General features: G+C 35.7%; 1 protein-coding gene across 2 annotated transcripts in view; it reads left to right on the top strand.

Moving 5' to 3' along the window:
* Nucleotides 1-16,712, top strand: part of Senp7 (SUMO specific peptidase 7) — a 179,383-nt gene that overhangs the window by 146,387 nt on the left and 16,284 nt on the right. For both annotated transcript variants that reach the window (XM_045147156.1, XM_045147155.1), the window contains 5 exons: nt 1,984-2,246; nt 4,356-4,489; nt 6,205-6,321; nt 10,131-10,253; nt 15,414-15,506. In XM_045147156.1, the coding sequence (XP_045003091.1) occupies nt 1,984-2,246; nt 4,356-4,489; nt 6,205-6,321; nt 10,131-10,253; nt 15,414-15,506 (730 nt within the window). The remainder of the gene's footprint in view (nt 1-1,983; nt 2,247-4,355; nt 4,490-6,204; nt 6,322-10,130; nt 10,254-15,413; nt 15,507-16,712) is intronic.

The following is a 16,712-nucleotide window of genomic DNA, read 5'->3' as shown; positions in this document are numbered from 1 at the left end:
CTTGGGTTCCAATATTAATATTTATTTTTAATTTTTAATTTTTTTAAACATTTATCTTGCTTGTGTGTATGTGTTCATGGGCCTGTACATATGACATGAGTGTGGAGGTCATTGGACAAGCTTGAGATGTCTATATGCTCAACCTCTTTCTTTTTTTAAATTTTTTTATTATTTTTATTTATTTATTTGAGAGTGACAGAGAAAGAGGCAGGTAGAGAGAGAGAGAATGGGTGCACCAGGGCCTCCAGCCAGTGCAGACGAACTCCAGATGTGTGCGCCCCCTTATGCATCTGACTAACATGGGTCCTGGGGAGTTGAGCCTTGAACCGGGGTCCTTAGGCTTCACAGGCAAGTGCTTAACCGCTAAGCCATCTCTCCAGTCCAACCTCTTTCTTTTTAAAAATTAAAAAAAAATTTTGTTATTTGCACACAGAGAATGAATAAATGAATAAATGGACACACTAGGGCCTCCTGTCACTACAAACTCCAGATTAGTGCACCACTCTGTGCATCTGGCTTTACAGTGGTACTGGGGAATCAAACCCAGATCATTAGGCTTTACCTCTCATCGTCCTTTGGGATCACAGATGCATGGGCCACTTTGTATAAAGCCTTACATATTTGCTGGAGAATTGACTTTGCAAGCAAGTACTTTTAACCACTGAGCTATTTCGCCAACATCCCTCTTTTGAAAGTTTTAGTGTAAATATTTATATTTATAGCTATAAACTCTTCTCTTAGAAATATCTTTGCTGTTCTGATAACTTCTGATAAGTTGTGCTTTCGTTTCATTTGATTCTAGGAATTTCTGAGTATTACTCCTCCCTGATTTCTTCAGCAACTCAATGGTTTACTCAAGAGTGTTTAGTGGGCTGGAGAGATATCTGGCTTAGCAGTTAAACGCTTGCCTGTGAAGCCTAAGGACCCTGGTTCAAGGCTTGATTCCCCAGACCCACGTTAGCCAGATGCACAAGGGGGTGCACGCGTCTGGAGTTCGTTTGCAGTGGCTAGAAGCCCTGGCGGGCCCACTCTCCTCTCTCTCTCTCTCTCTGCCTCTTTCTCTCTCTCTGTCTGTTGCTCTCAAATAAATAAATAAAAATAAACAAAAAAATTTAAAAAAAGTGTTTAGTATCCAAGTGTTTAGTTTCTGTGGCTTCTCTTAACTAGTGATTTCTAGTTCTATTGCATTTATGATTTGATAAGGTTCACAAAATTAATTTTTTTGTATCTAAGATTTGTTTTATATTTAAGATTTTGGCCGGAAATGTAATCTATTTTAGAGAAAGTTTTATAATCCTTGGTAATTTATCTCATGAGGAATTTTTGCCATAATTTCCTTATGAATTATGACAGAGTTAATTGGTAGCAAAGTTAACTAAAATATAGATCATTTCTTATCCTAATTTTTTACAATGGGAAAATTCATGAAGTTGTGAGAATTTTAAAGAACCATTTAGAATAGTTGTGTGTGTGTGTGTGCGTGCGTGTGTGTGTGTGTGTGTGTGTGTGGTGATAATATCTTTTGAGACTACTGTTAAAATGTTTGATTTAAAGACATAAAGGAGATATTTTATTAGAATACTGTTTTTAGTTATTAGATGGATCTATAGAAGAAACTAGAATAGTTTTATGTTATTAGGTGGATCTAAAGAAGTGACTAGAATAAAATAAATAATCTCAGAATTTATTCACTTATATACCTACTAGCAACTGTTTACTAGCACTAAATGCCAGTCAGAAGACAGAGCAGCCAATGCCATATGGAATTTTCATTCATAAGAAATAGAACAGGAGACATAATGGGAGTTTTGGTTTTATATTACTAATTGTCTATTTTGGTATTTTAACTTGCCTGCATTATTACCTAGCACGTATAGTACTTTGCTGGGTTCTACATATGTCTTACTGATATTCACAGTTAATTACAGTTGTCTTGAAAAATGATACTATTGATAAAAATTGACTTCCTTTTTTCTCTTATAGCAAAATCCAGTGAATTCATTTTCCTTGAGCTAAACAATTCCATCTCACAAAGAGAAGAGTTGAAATTGAAAGATATTATGATGAAAATAAGTACAACCAATGGAGAATTAGAACTCTCTTGTCCATTGTCATGGATTCAGGCATTTCCTTTGTTTCAGAATCTCTCTTCAAAAGAAAGCTCTTTTATTCACTATTACTGTGCTTCGACTTGTTCTTTCCCTGTTTCTGCTGATACAGAAATGAAGATGAAATCACTCTCTCAGGTTAGCCATATGATTAATGTAATTGACAAAAGGTAGAGAGGTAAAATGTGTTTCACTTATGTCAGGCTGTTTCACTTTGGCTGTTTTCAAAATGATAGGCATTGTCAAAAGGATCCAGGAACCGACATAGAAGAACTCCCAGTGTCAAAGTTTTAAAGTTAGTTTAACAAAAATAATAATGATTAAGAGTTGCCTACAATATATATTCTGAAAGAACATTTGCCAGTGTGATTGCGCTTGATGTGAATTTGATGTGAAAGAACATTCTGTGCATGTCATTGAGGGACTTTGTAGATTAGGTTATTTGAGGTAGGGAGACTCATCCTAAATGTGGGCAGTACCAGGTCATGGGCTGGGGTCTTGGATTGTCTAAGAAAGATAAAGCAAGCTGAACATCAGCATTCATTTCTTACTGCTTTCTGACTGTGGGTAAAATGTGACCTGCTGATCCATGCTCAGGCATCAAGTCTTTTCTGCCCTAATGGACTATAACCTCAAACTTTGAGCCAAAGTAATCCCTTCCTTAAATTAAATAAAAAATTAATGATGCTAGCATACTAGCATGAGATTGTAACCAAAGGACAAGATAAGTATCTTTGAGTCTGTACTGATAGAAATAGTTATGGAGCTGGGTGTGGTGGTGCACACTTTTAATTCCAGCACTTGGGAGGCAGAGGTAGGAACGTTGCTGAGAATTCAAGGCCACCCTTAGACTACACAGTGAATTCCAGATCAACCTGAGCTAGAGTGAGACCTTACCTCAAAAAACCAAAAGAAAAAAACAACAAAAAAAGAAATAGCTTATGGAATGAGTAAGTGAATAAATAAATAAGTTGTTAGTAAAGGAAAACTTTTTCTTAGAAAAGAGTCTAGTTGCTAAGTGTGAAAGCAATGAAGCAAATATAAAATCGCCATTGAAATCTGGTAATTGGTTCTAAATTTAGTGGGTAAAGATTTAATTTAAATCTGATCATGAGAAAATAAGGACAAACTCAATTATAAAATAAAGGGTTAGTACTTTTTGAAATATCACAGTTATAAAGGTTAAAATAGATACAGTGGAGCCAGGCATGGTGGCACACACCTTTAATCCCAGCACTTGAGAGGCAGAGGTAGGAGGATCACCATTAGTTTGAGGCCACCCTGATACTACATAGTGAATTCCATGTCAGCCTGGTATAAAGTGAAACCTTACCTCAAAAAAAAAAAAAAAAAAAAAAAAAAGATACAATGGATAATCCTGAAGCAGAGAAAGAATGTTAGTGGGAAAACTAGTGAAATCAGACTAAAGCCTTTAGTTTATTATTATTATTTATTATATCAGCATTAATTTCTGAGATTTTATAATTGTATTTTACTAGTAATTGGAAATCAAGATTAGAACGATCTGGCTATTTCTTTTCTTTTTCTTTTTTTTTTTTGCAAAATTCTGTAACTCTAAAATTAACTTGAAACAATAATGATTAAAATATGTTTATTTTTATAGGTGGTTGATAATTAGTATGTAAAAATGTCAGATACCCCTAGAAAGAAGAGTATTGCTCAAGTATTTGTAGCTTACAAATACATGTTTACACACATGAATATGTACATATATATGGTTTGAAGCTCTTATTCAAAAGGCCAATAGGGAGCCACATTAGTGTTACGTGAAACAGAAAACTTCACCACTTTTGTGTAAAATGTAATAGATTTTGCTTGGTATTTATATTTAATATACAAATTTATATCTTACCTTTCCACTTAATATATACCATAAATTTATGATAAAATTCAGCTTCTTAAAGCTTTATTTTTATTATCACTTGCCACCTGTTTAGATTATTTAGAATTATGAGTTATTAAATTCATCTTTAATTATATAGCCCATAATCTGGAAATAGGACTTCGTTTAAACTGTAACCATTTTATTACATATGAAATTTTGATTGAAAAAATTTTAAAAATTTGATTATATACTTATAGGAATTTTAAAAGCTTAAATAAAACTCGTTATAAATTTTAATAATATTTTTCAGTTATAAATCTGTTTTACTTTTTTTTCAAAATTGTTATAATTTGTTTTCATATGCTTATAAAAAGAGTTTTATCCTCATCATTTTCTTTTAGCTCACAAATTCAAATGCAGTCAAGCCTACTTACACCTTTCTACAGAAACAAACTAGTGGTTGCTACTCGCTTTCTATTACTTCAAATCCAGATGAAGAATGGAGAGAAGTCAGGCACACTGGACCTGTTCAAAAGTATGTAATGTGTCATGTCCTATTTGTAATAGAGGTCTAGATTAGTAGTTTTCATTCATACTGCTTTTAAATCACTTACCCATTTAAATACTTTGATATTTGATATATGTATATATACACACACACATACTGATGACCAATAGAAATATTTTTATGAAAAACTTAAAATAATTAAGAAAATAATATATTTGGTTCTATGTCAATATGGCAAAATGACAGTAAAAATATCATTTGGTATGATTAAAATGCTTATTGAAAATCCAGTGTATGATTTTAGAAGTTATAAATGTCTGAATATGATAGAAAAGTGAATTTACGCTGAATGTGGTGGCACATGCCTCTAATCCCAGCACTTGGGAGGCAGGAGGATCACCATGAGTTCGAGGCCACCCTGAGACTACATAGTGAATTCCACGTCAGCCTGGGCTAGAGTGAGAACCTACCGTGAAAAACAAAAGAAAAGAAAAGAAAAGAAAAGAGAACTTACTTTATGAAAGTATACCTCACTTTAGGTACTTTGTATACTCAAGTTGTAGTCTGGAAGTTGATTCTTTGCTGATACTATGTTTTTTATATCTTTTATTGTAAAGCTGAATATTCTGTATATTGGAGATTATTTATCTCTAGCAATTACTTTCTTGCCACTGGGACAAAATACCCTACTCAAAGCAGCTGATGGGAGGAAAGGGTTTATTTCAGGTTTCCAGAAGTTGGGGGAAGTGTCATGGTGGAAGCAGCTGGCTTCCATAGATTCATAGCAGAGAGACTTCACCAAAGAGGGAGTAGCTACAAACAGCCAGAGCTCCATAACTGCTCTGAACACACCTTAGGGCTTTACTTAAGATCTGCCCGCAGTGATACCACCTGCAGTAGGCTGCTAGAGAAGTAGGTAGGAAGCTTAATCTTAGTCAAAAGTTCCTGAGGCTATGAGCGACATACATTCACATTCTAACACCACCAGTACCAAGTTTTAAGTTAACTGTGGTTAACTCTTAGTTTCACGAAAATTTCTATGCTAGAAGTACTTATTATACCTTTACTTGATTTCAGTATTTTCCTATGAAGTATTGCCCTGAATGTTTAGTATAGCCTGGAATTCACGTCTAGTCTTTTTTCAGAGCTTTAAAGGAAGATGTGATACCAGAACGATGTTATTTGCCACTTTCTAGTTATGACCTCATTGTTGCCTATATGTTCTACTAAGTTTTACATTTCTAATGGGAACTGGCCCCCTAAATATCCTTATTTCCTTATTGCCTACCTGCTAGCCACCAGAAAGCACTAGTTGTTGAATGATGGCTTTTCTGAATGGGATGTAATTGGTCTTAGGTTCAAATTTACAATTAGAGCATTGGGAAAATCTACATTTTAATACAGAAGTTGTTGAAAGTTTAAAATTATAGAAAAGAACAACTTCTTCTATGGTATTATAAGACCTATTGACTAAACAGATATTGTATTATTAGGTGGTATTAGTCTACTAAGACTAACTCACATGGCAGTTACTTGAAAGGGATAGATAATGTTCACTGAGGGTACCATTGTTAGCCTTTTTAAAATATAGGAAAATATAATTGTTTATGTCCTATCAAATATTTTTACTCAATAGATTTTAGTTATAGAATATTATTGACTATTTGTTCCATATTAAAAAATCTTTATTTACTAAAATTTTTATTACAATTATATTTTAACTTTATTTTCACTTTTTAAAGGTTAATTGTATATCCTCCACCACCTACTAAAGGGGGATTAGGAGTAACTAATGAAGATCTGGAATGTTTAGAAGAAGGAGAATTTCTTAATGATGTGATTATTGATTTTTACCTTAAGTGAGTATAATAATAGTGGTCTTTTTATTTTAAGTGTTTTACTGTAAAACACAAGATAAGTGTCTTTTTAATTCAGTATTTGGGATTGAGCCTAGGTAAACAAATTGGACTAATATTCTCAGTCTTAAATGTTTTTTATCTGAATTAACTCTAGTTGAGAGTAACCTGATGGGATTTCATACTTGGAAAGTTCTTTTTTCCTTCTCATCTGTATGTGTGTGATATGTGTGGTGTATTGTATGTGTACACACCCCTGTACACACATGTTCAGAGGCAAGGGGAGAGTGCAGGGTGTCCTCTTCCATCACTCATCTGCTTGTTTTTACAGTCAGACTGGCTGACCTGTGAGCTGTGGTCTCCGCTCTCCACAGAACATAGGTTACCATTGTGTGGGACTACACCCAGCTATTTAGATGAGTGCTAGAGAATTAAACTCACAGTGAATCAGTCCCTCTTGGGCTCTCATGCTTTTATGGCAAGCTCTGTTACCCACTGAGCCATCTTCCCAACCCTAGGAAAATATTTTGACTACCAAAATTTTACTAAAGTTGGCTAATTTAGTCTCATTCTTTTGTTGCTGTAGATTCTATATGCCTCAGAAGAGCTAATGCGTTTTTGTTTGATTTAGCTTTTATATGTTATTTTTCTCTGTACATTTCTTGAATATTATATTATTGTGTTGAATGAAATATTTATATAATTACAAAGTGTTTTTGGGAACTGAGAAGAAACAACTCTATTCAGTTATTTACTATATCTTTAAGCATCATGAACTTAAATACCTTTTTTCTTGTTTGTTTTGGTTTTTCAAGGTAGGATCTCATCTAGCACAGGCTGACCTAGAATTCACTCTGTATTATCAGTGTGGCCTCAAACCCATGGCGATCCTCCTGCCTCTGCCTCCTGAGTGCTGGGATTAAAGGTGTGTACCACTATGCCCGGCACTCTTAAATACCATTAAAAAAAAAAAAACCATAAAAAGGGGGTCTGGGGACCATGGCTTAGTGGGTAACAGTGTTTGAGAATGAGGTCCTAAGAGGACCTGAGACCATAATAGTTTGATTCCCCAGTACCCACATAAAAATCTGGGCATGGCAATACACATATGTAACCCTAGTCCTGTTGGAGGGGTGGAGATTAGAGAATTGTTGGGATGCACTGACTAGGTTGAGAAATTCCTTTTTAAGGAAATGATGAGTGATGATCAGATAGTGTGCATTTGATGATTTGGTCTCCAGTCATACAAGCGTGGGGTACACTGAACTGTACACACATATGCACATATCATATGCATCACATCACACACCACACCACACATACCATAAAAACACAGATACACATGCCAAAAATCCATGTCATTATTGTATTAAAAATTTTAACCTTTTGTGTAGAGAATGCTAAAGGAATACTTATGATACCTCTTAAAACCTTCATGCAAACTCAGGCCTGGTGTTTTTGGCCTATAATAATAGCATTAAAGAAACTTAGACAGGAGAATTATGAGTTCAAGGCCAGCCTGAGCTATATAGTGAGACTTGGCCTCAACAAACAAAAACAAAAGCCAAAGCAAAGCCAAAAAATTCAAAAACCAAAATTCCCCAAAAATCTTTCATGGAAAAAAAAATTTATTCTAGACTCTATTTTGCACTAGATTCCTAGACTTAAATTTCTAACAATTGACTGAAAGATCTAAGTATATTACAGATCCTTCACAAACCAATTTTATTATCATCTTCCCTAGCTTCTTTGATTTTATTTAAACTATTTTTATTTAAAATCTCTCATTATCACTTATATTTATTTATGAGAGAGAATGAATAAGTGAGAATGGATATGCTAGTGCTTCTAGCCACTGCAAATGAACTCCAGACATACATGTCACTTTGTGTTTCTGGATTTATGTAGATACTGGGGAATTGAACCTGGGTCCTTAGGCTTTGCAGGCAAGCGCCTTAACCCCTAAGCCGTCTCTCCACCCCTATCCTTTATACATATAGACATTGTAGGTGTCTTTTTTGTTTGTTTGTTTGCTTGCTTTTTGTGTGCACGTCTGTGTGTATGCATGTGTGTGCATGCACATGTGTATGTAGTGTGTGCACCCATGTGGTCCCATTTGTGCTAGCCTGAAGTGGGGGTGCACTCACCCACAGTGGCTGGAGCAGAACATCAATATCTCACTCCATCACTCTCCCCTTATCCTTCTATTTGAGCTGGTTTCTCTTACTGATCCCAGGGCTTACTGTACTTTCCATTAGGTGTTACTAAGGTTAAGATGAGCAGCCACACCGAGCTGTTCATGAGTTCTGAGGTCTCCCAGGTCTCAGGCCCCCATGCTTACACAGGAATGTTGAGCCATCTTTACAGCCCCAACATTATAGATTTCTAAATCTCTATAAATTCAGCTTGTGTCTTTTGAATAAAATCTTTCATGTATTTTTTGAGTGCATAGAAATATAGCTATAATGTCTATTTTTAATATCTTTCCTGCTTAGTCTATAAATTTTGGATTGACTTCAATTGACTGATTTTCTCATTATGAGTCATGATTTTTGCTTTGCATATCTGATAATTTTTTTAATCCTTCTAGATTTTGTTTTTTGCTTTTTTAGTGTTTACTTATTTATTTATTTATTTGAGAGAGAGAGAGAGAAAGGCAGGCAGACAGAGAGTGAGAATGGGTACGCCAGGACCTCTAGCCACTGCAAACGAATTCTAGATGCGTGCGTCCCCTTGTGCACCTGGCTTACATGGGTCCTGGGAATCAAACCATGGTCCTCAGGCTTCACAGGCAAATGCCTTACCAACTAAGTCATTTCCCCAGCCCATCTGATAACTTTTTTTTTTTTTTATTGAGGGTTGAATATTTTTCAACGTCTATAACTTTGCTTCAATTTTGTTCTGAGACATAGTTAAATTGTTTCAAAGTAGTTTGGTGGTTTTAAGTGTCTTGTTTTTAAGATTTGTTAAATGAGACTGATGAACTAATTCCTTATATAAAGGAAAGACTCTCTTGAGTAACTTCCCACTGTCATGAACTACGAAGTTTTACAGCTTGATTAGAAGGAGCAAGCACGATTCTTGGTAGGTGTGACTGTTAGATAATATTTCCTGCTAATTTGGGGTAGCCTTCCATAATTTGAGTACTTCTCTCACACAGACAGTGATCAGTGCTCTACTAAATATATGAGGGGGGTCTCTAGTTGTTGACGGCCCTCTTTCTCTCACTCCAAACCTCTTTCCTTTCACTGTTCTCTTTTGTATACTTTAGGCACTCATCTCTCTAAAAGCAATTACAAGGCCCTTTATTTTATACCTTACCAAACTGTATTGAGAATATCAACATTTCCTGATGAAGTATTTATTTAATCACTAAAGTTATGTTGAAGAATTATTTTAGCATAGAAGTAGATAAAGGATTTAGAGATTAGTCATAACTCAATTATTAAAGGTTTTCTAGATGTAACATATGCCATAGTCTTACATTTGTTTATGAGTTTATTTGATATTTCAATCTGTTTTCACTTCCTTGGATTATAAGTTCTATGGGACCAGTAATATTGCTTTCACCTTATTTTGTTTATCTAGTATAAATAATACTTGCCAGGAATTTAATAAATATTTGTTAAATAAATGAACAATTTTTTTACTTTTAATGATTTTTATGAAAGGTGAGGTAACTAAAAGAGAGACTGAAAGCCTAAATCTGTATTTATTGGATATAACAGAAACTTACACATTGTATTAAGTATTTGGAGAAAACCAGGTAAAACTCTAAAAATTAATTGTTTTGTGGGACTGCTACTTTACAGGTATCTTCTACTAGAGAAAGCATCAGATGAACTTGTTGAGAGAAGTCACATTTTTAGTAGCTTTTTCTATAAATGCTTGACAAGAAAGGAGAATAATTTAATAGAAGACAATCCAGATCTTTCGTAAGTCTGTCCTTAAATTTACTTAACTTCTAAGACATAGATAATTCTATTTTTGTACTCTTAGTGAAGTGACATCCATGTACTATTTTCTAGAGAGAGCAGCATTACCTGCTGGGCAGTTCATGAGTGTGTTGTCTTCGAGAACCTCTTCTTAGCCTCTCGTTGTCTGCACCCCTATGACAGGGAGGCGTGACTTATACAGGCTACACTTCCAATGGTATCACCTGTGTGGGAACTAGAAGATGGGGAGCAAGGAATCCAAATTACTACTTTTTTTTTTACCCTCTTTTCCTTGGAGGAGTTTTGTTCAAGTTTGCATTTCCTCCCTGTATCTGTCTCTCACTGGACAGATCTGGTAGACCTCTAGCACCTACCCTAGGATTATCTTCTCATCTTTGGTTGCCTCACTGCCCCTTACCCCCCGGTTTTGTTTTCTACTTTTCCTTGTAGCTAGTTCCCTGTATTACATTCTATTCATTGTAAAAATATAGGGTTGTTTTGGTTTTACTGGTTAGTTACTGATACACTATGAATAAGTTGAAGTAACATAAAATACTATATTGCATAATTTTGCTGAATTTCTTCATTAGTAATTTTTGAGTAATACTAAAAGTTATGTGACAGTAGATAAGAATAGGTTAAAAATGAAGAACTTACTATTTCTTAGATAGTAGTAATTCAAATAATTTTTAAAAAATTTTTATTAGCATTTTCCATGATTATAAAAAAAATCCCATGTTAATTCCCCCCCACACTTTCTCCTTTGAAATTCCATTCTCCATCATATTACCTCCCCATCACAATCATTATACTTACATATATACAATATCAACCTTCAAATAATTGTTTTAATGTAGATATTTTTACAAACGTTTTTACCTGCCTCACAACTTACCTTGTTATCCACTGAGTATAATGAAAATTTTTTTATTTTTTATTTTTTGAGGTAGGGTCTTGCTCTAGCCCAGGCCAACCTGGAATTCACTATGTAGTCTCAGGGTGGCCTCAAACTCATGCTTATCCTCCTACCTCTGCCTCCCAAGTGCTGGGATTAAAGTCATGCGCCACCACGCCTGGTTTGAAATTTTTATTTTTTTAAAGTTAGTAAACACATTGAATACCTTATAATTTTCCACATACATTTTATACTCACATCCTCTTTCACCTTACCCAACAGTGCTTTTAGACACATAGGACCTATATAGTCTCTCATTGCTTTAGATGAGGAAGAATAATTAGAAAAGGACAAATTAGCCACTATGGGATGGCAGACCTAGTTGCTACCTAAGTCTTTATTTTTCAGTCTGTAGTTCAACATTTTCAATACCTTAAAATGGCTTATTACTAAGGTAATAAGGAGTAATAATCAAGTGAGAAGGTGATTAAAGATGTTTCTTTTTTTTTTTTCTTTTGGTTTTTCAAGGTAGGGTCTCACTCTAGCTCAGGCTGGCCTGGAATTCACTATGGAGTCTCAGGGTGGCCTCGAACTCACAGCGATCCTCCTACCTCTGCCTCCCAAGTGCTGGGATTAAAGGCATGCGCCACCACGCCCGGCAAAGATGTTTCTTAAATTTGTTATACTGTTTGATAAAAGTGTAGGAAGAGGAAAAGTATTAGTATTTATTGAATGTTTGCTTGGAAGATAAATGTCATCATCTTTATCAATAAAACTAAATGAAATTAGGTTGGTTACAGCCTGGTATGGTGGCACATGCCTTTAATCCCAGCTTTTGGGAGGCAGAGGTAGGAGGATTGCCTTGAGTTCGAGACCACCCTGAGACTACATAGTGAATTCCAAGTCAGCCTGAACTAGAGTGAGACCCTACCTTGAAGAAAATAATAATAATAATAATACATAAATAAATTAGGTTCGTTATACAGAGTTGGATATAGCCTTTTAGTTTCAAAGTTTAGTTCTTTTTATTGTTTATAGTATTGTAGTATATACTATGGTCTCAACTGGAACATTGGTGTGAATAGCAGGAGAGTCTACAACAGTATATGCTGAGCAACTAATATACACTGAGGCTGCCTTTGACAGACTGAGATGCATACTCAACTTTATTTTGAGTGTCTTTATTAGTTTGGGACTTGTATTCATGAACAAAGCTTCCCAGGATCATTTAAAGAGAGAAATCATATTTGAAAATATTCTCAATAATCAGGGTTAGGAGAAGGTATAAATAGATTTATTAGATAAATTTAATACTTATCATTTTTGATGCTCTTGACCTATTTTATGTATATAGAAATTGATCATTAGGATCATACCAGTAATATCACAGTTTAATATTATTTGAAATAGAGACGATAAATTTGGCATATTTACCTAGAAAGTTGGGAGGTAAAAACAGGTAGATTATGCTATATTACCAGGTTTAAAAAAGAGCTTCTATATACCTGTTCATACATAAAAGTAATAAAATAAAAGTTATATGAAGAGTGCGTGCTCTCTCTCTCTCTTTCTCCTCCCATTGCTTAGCCTGATACTTACACTTATGCATCTTGAACCAATCATTAGTATTCACAAGAACAACCCTTACAAGTTTTCAAAAGACATAATCTAAGCGCAGTGTGACAAAGGTAGAAACTTTAGTGTGAATTTGTGACAAAAGCCTAAACTGCTAGTGTTAGGAAACTGCAGAATAAATGTTAGTCATGCTCATTACCATGTATATCATATCATGCAGGATTTGGTCTCTTTTCACCTCCCTAAACTTACTTCACAGTATTCTCATCTAGCCATACTTTAGTATGGCTGATTGCTTTCAGTTTTCATATGTTCAGCTCTTTCCTATTTTCTCCCTGAACTCTCTTCCATTAGCACTTCTGTTTCACAAGATCTCTGTAATAATATATTTTGTTTACTTTTTTTTTGTTTTGTTTTTTGAGGTAGGGTCTCATTCTGGCCCAGACTGACTTGGAATTAACTATGTAGTCTCAGGGTGGCCTTTAACTCATACCGATCCTCTTACCTCTGCCTCCCAAGTGCTGGGATTAAAGGCACTACCTTTATGGTCTCAACTGGGACATTGGTGTGAATAACAGGAGAGTCTACAACAGTATACGCTGAGCAACTAATATACACTGAGGCTGCCTTTGACAGACTGAGATGCTACCATGCCCGGCTTACTTTTTGTATTTCTCACACTAAGCTTTATTTCTCATTTTTACTTTATTCCCAGTGCCTTACTCAGTTTAGTAACATATTAGAACTCCAGTAGAAGATGTTAATATGGCCCATTACTAAGTATAGACAACTATTAGACATTTAATTGAGGATTTTCCTTGTTTATTATATTTTTTAATTGACAACTTCCATACTTATAAACAATAAACCATAGCAATTCCCTCCCCCACTTTCCCCTTTGCAACTCCAATCTCCATCATACCCTTTTCCCCTTTCAATCAGTCTCACTTTTATTTTGATGTCATATCTTTTCCTCCTATTATGATGGTCTTGTATAGGTAGTGTCAAGAAGTGTGAGGTCATGGCTCTCCAGGCCATTTTGTGTCTGGAAGAGTACATTGTAAGGAATCCAACCTTTACTTTGGCTATTACATTCTTTTAATATTTATTTATTTATTTATTTATTTATTTTGAGAGTGACAGACACAGAGAGAAAGACAGATAGAGGGAGAGAGAGAGAGAATGGGCACGCCAGGGCTTCCAGCCTCTGCAAACAAACTCCAGACACGTGCGCCCCTTGTGCATCTGGCTAACGTGGGACCTGGGGAACCGAGCCTCGAACCGGGGTCCTTAGGCTTCCCAGGCAAGCGGTTAACCGCTAAGCCATCTCTCCAGCCTGCTATTACATTCTTTCTGCTACCTCTTCCACAATGGATCCTGAGACTTGGAAGGTGTGATAGAGATGTTTCAGTGCTGAGCACTCCTTTGACACTTCTTGTCAGCACTATGGTGCCTTCTGAATCATCCCAAGGCCAACACCATCGTATCAGAGATGCTTCTGTAACCAAAAGTGACAGTAGCATTAATATATGGATATGAACATTAAGGAAAGTGCCTACCAGGCAGTTTGGTGAGCATAGTTTATACATTTAGCCAGACACCAGCAGACGTTACACCCCTAGGGCTCATGACTTTCCTGTCATAAGTTTTCAATATCAGGTATGTATTCTTTACTGTGGAGTGGACCTCAAGTCCAATTAGAGAGCTGTGTTTTCCCCCATAACAGATATGCCACTACTGCACTTGTTGGCTCATTTGGCCTGGCTTGCCAAATTTAAGGCTTGCAGTGTCCACTGTTGTTTATCTCCACTGATTTCTCTCTGTCCCACAAAACTGCATGCAGAGTAGCATTTTTCCAGCTTTCTGTCAGGTGATCTATACAGAGGAAGTTTTCAGCTCAGCTCCCGCAGGATTTCTCAGGGATCTTGCAGCCCAAGTATGTGGAGTCTTTAACAATAAGGTCTTATCATCTGTTCCTGGTGGGAAACCAAGAGCCTTGGCAATGATCTGTTATGTTTTGGGTGCATCAGGGACCTCCCTGGCCTACAACTCACTGGCACTGAAAATTTTCTGGTAACAATCTATGGCTTTTGGGTGTGCCATTGTCCAAAAAAGTAGGTTTCCATATGACTTATTTATACCCTCTTAGGTTTTGATTAGCCCTCCCCCCACTTTCCCTTTACTTAGTCTCTTCCCCTGACCCCACTTAGGCCTTTCTAACCCCCCAGCAATCTGGTTTTCTACTTACATATATACGTAATTGAGGATTTTCTACATAGTTAAGAATTGAGAACAAAAGATCATGCACAGAGTTCATATTCTCCATTTTACTTGTTTCACTCTATGCATATCCAAGTAACATTAGCTCAGTCTTGATTCTCTTTTATTCTTAACATTTTTCTGTGTGATTTTAGTTAGATATTGTTCAGATGAGCAAGGGTGGGGCAAAGTTGTCATTTTCCTATAACACTTGATTATCAAGCATTTAATAAGTTGCTACCTTTATTTTGCATTTTATTATTGTTTATAGTGGTCAAATTTATGAATAATGAGATATGTTTATAATGTTGTTATATATTTTGATTAAGGTGATTAAGTAAATAGCATTTTACTTACAGCATAAAATTGAATTTCTTATCTTAAATTTATAATTTTTTATGAATCAAATGACATATCTTTCATATTCTTAGAATGGCCCAAAGAAGACATAAAAGAGTAAAAACATGGACTCGTCACATCAACATTTTTAATAAAGATTACATTTTTGTACCTGTAAATGAGTCGTGAGTATTTTTGATTATTTGAAAACAAATTGGGGAGAGTTTAGAAAAGTATTTATGCTGTTTTCGACTAATTATTAATAAAATGTAAAAGTATATAAACCCAAGGTGTTTTTAATTTTATTTTTTTCGAGGTAGGGTCTCACTCTAGCTAAGGCTGACCTGGAATTCACTGTGTAGTCTTAGGGTGACCTCAAACTCACAGTGATCCTCCTACCTCAGCCTCTCAAGTGTTGGAATTAAAGGCATGTGCCACCACGCCCAGCTATGTTTTATATTTTTTCTTTGAAAATATTTTCACCAATAAATTGCCTGTCTTGGATTTTGACTTGTCAATGAAAATGTTGTAAAAGTTGTAGAAAAGTAAAATGTCAAATTCTATATAATAACCTAGGCATTGAAGTTTTTTCAAAAAAATATTTGTTTATTTATGAGCAGGGCGGGGGAAGAGAGTGGCAATGGGCATGCCAGGGCCTTTAGCTACTGCAAATAAACTCCAGATTTGTGTGCTATTTTGCACATCTGGCATTATGTGGGTATTAGGGAACTAAACCTGGGTCGATAGGCATTAAAAGTAAGTACCTTTAGCTACTGAACCCTCTTCTCATCTCACATAATATTTTTAACAACATTTTATTTATTTATTTGCAAGGGGGGGGGAGAGAGAGAGAGAGAGAGAGAGAGAGAGAGAGAGAAAGGAGGGAGGAAAGGAGGGAGGGGGGAGAGGGAGGGAGAGAAAGAAAGAAAGAGAGTGAATGGGTATGCCAGAGTCTCTTGCCACTGCACACACACTCCAGATACATGCACTACTTTGTACATGTGCTTCACATGGGCACTACAGAATTGAACCCAGACTTTCAGGCTTTGAAGGTAAATGCTTTTAACCATTGAGCCCTATCTCTAGCTCCTGTATTATTTATTTATTTGTTTTGGTTTTTTGAAATAGGGTCTCATTGTAGCTCAGGCTGACCTGGAATTCACTATGCAGTCTCAGGCTGGCCTCAAACTCACAGTGATACTCCTACTTCTGCGTCTTGAGTGCTGGGATTAAAGGTGTATACCACCATGCCTGTCAGCCCCTGTAGTTTTCTTTTAATTTTTTTTTTTTTGCTTGTTTTCATTTATTTATTTGAGAGCGACAGACAGAGAGAGAAAGAGGCAGATAGAGGGAAAGAGAGAATAGGCACTGCCACTGCATATGAACTCCAA

Source organism: Jaculus jaculus, chromosome 4, assembly GCF_020740685.1.
Source record: "Jaculus jaculus isolate mJacJac1 chromosome 4, mJacJac1.mat.Y.cur, whole genome shotgun sequence".
In the NCBI taxonomy this organism is placed as follows: domain Eukaryota; kingdom Metazoa; phylum Chordata; class Mammalia; order Rodentia; family Dipodidae; genus Jaculus; species Jaculus jaculus.
Note: the sequence above shows the minus strand (reverse complement) of the source record. Positions and strands in the feature narration are given on the sequence as shown.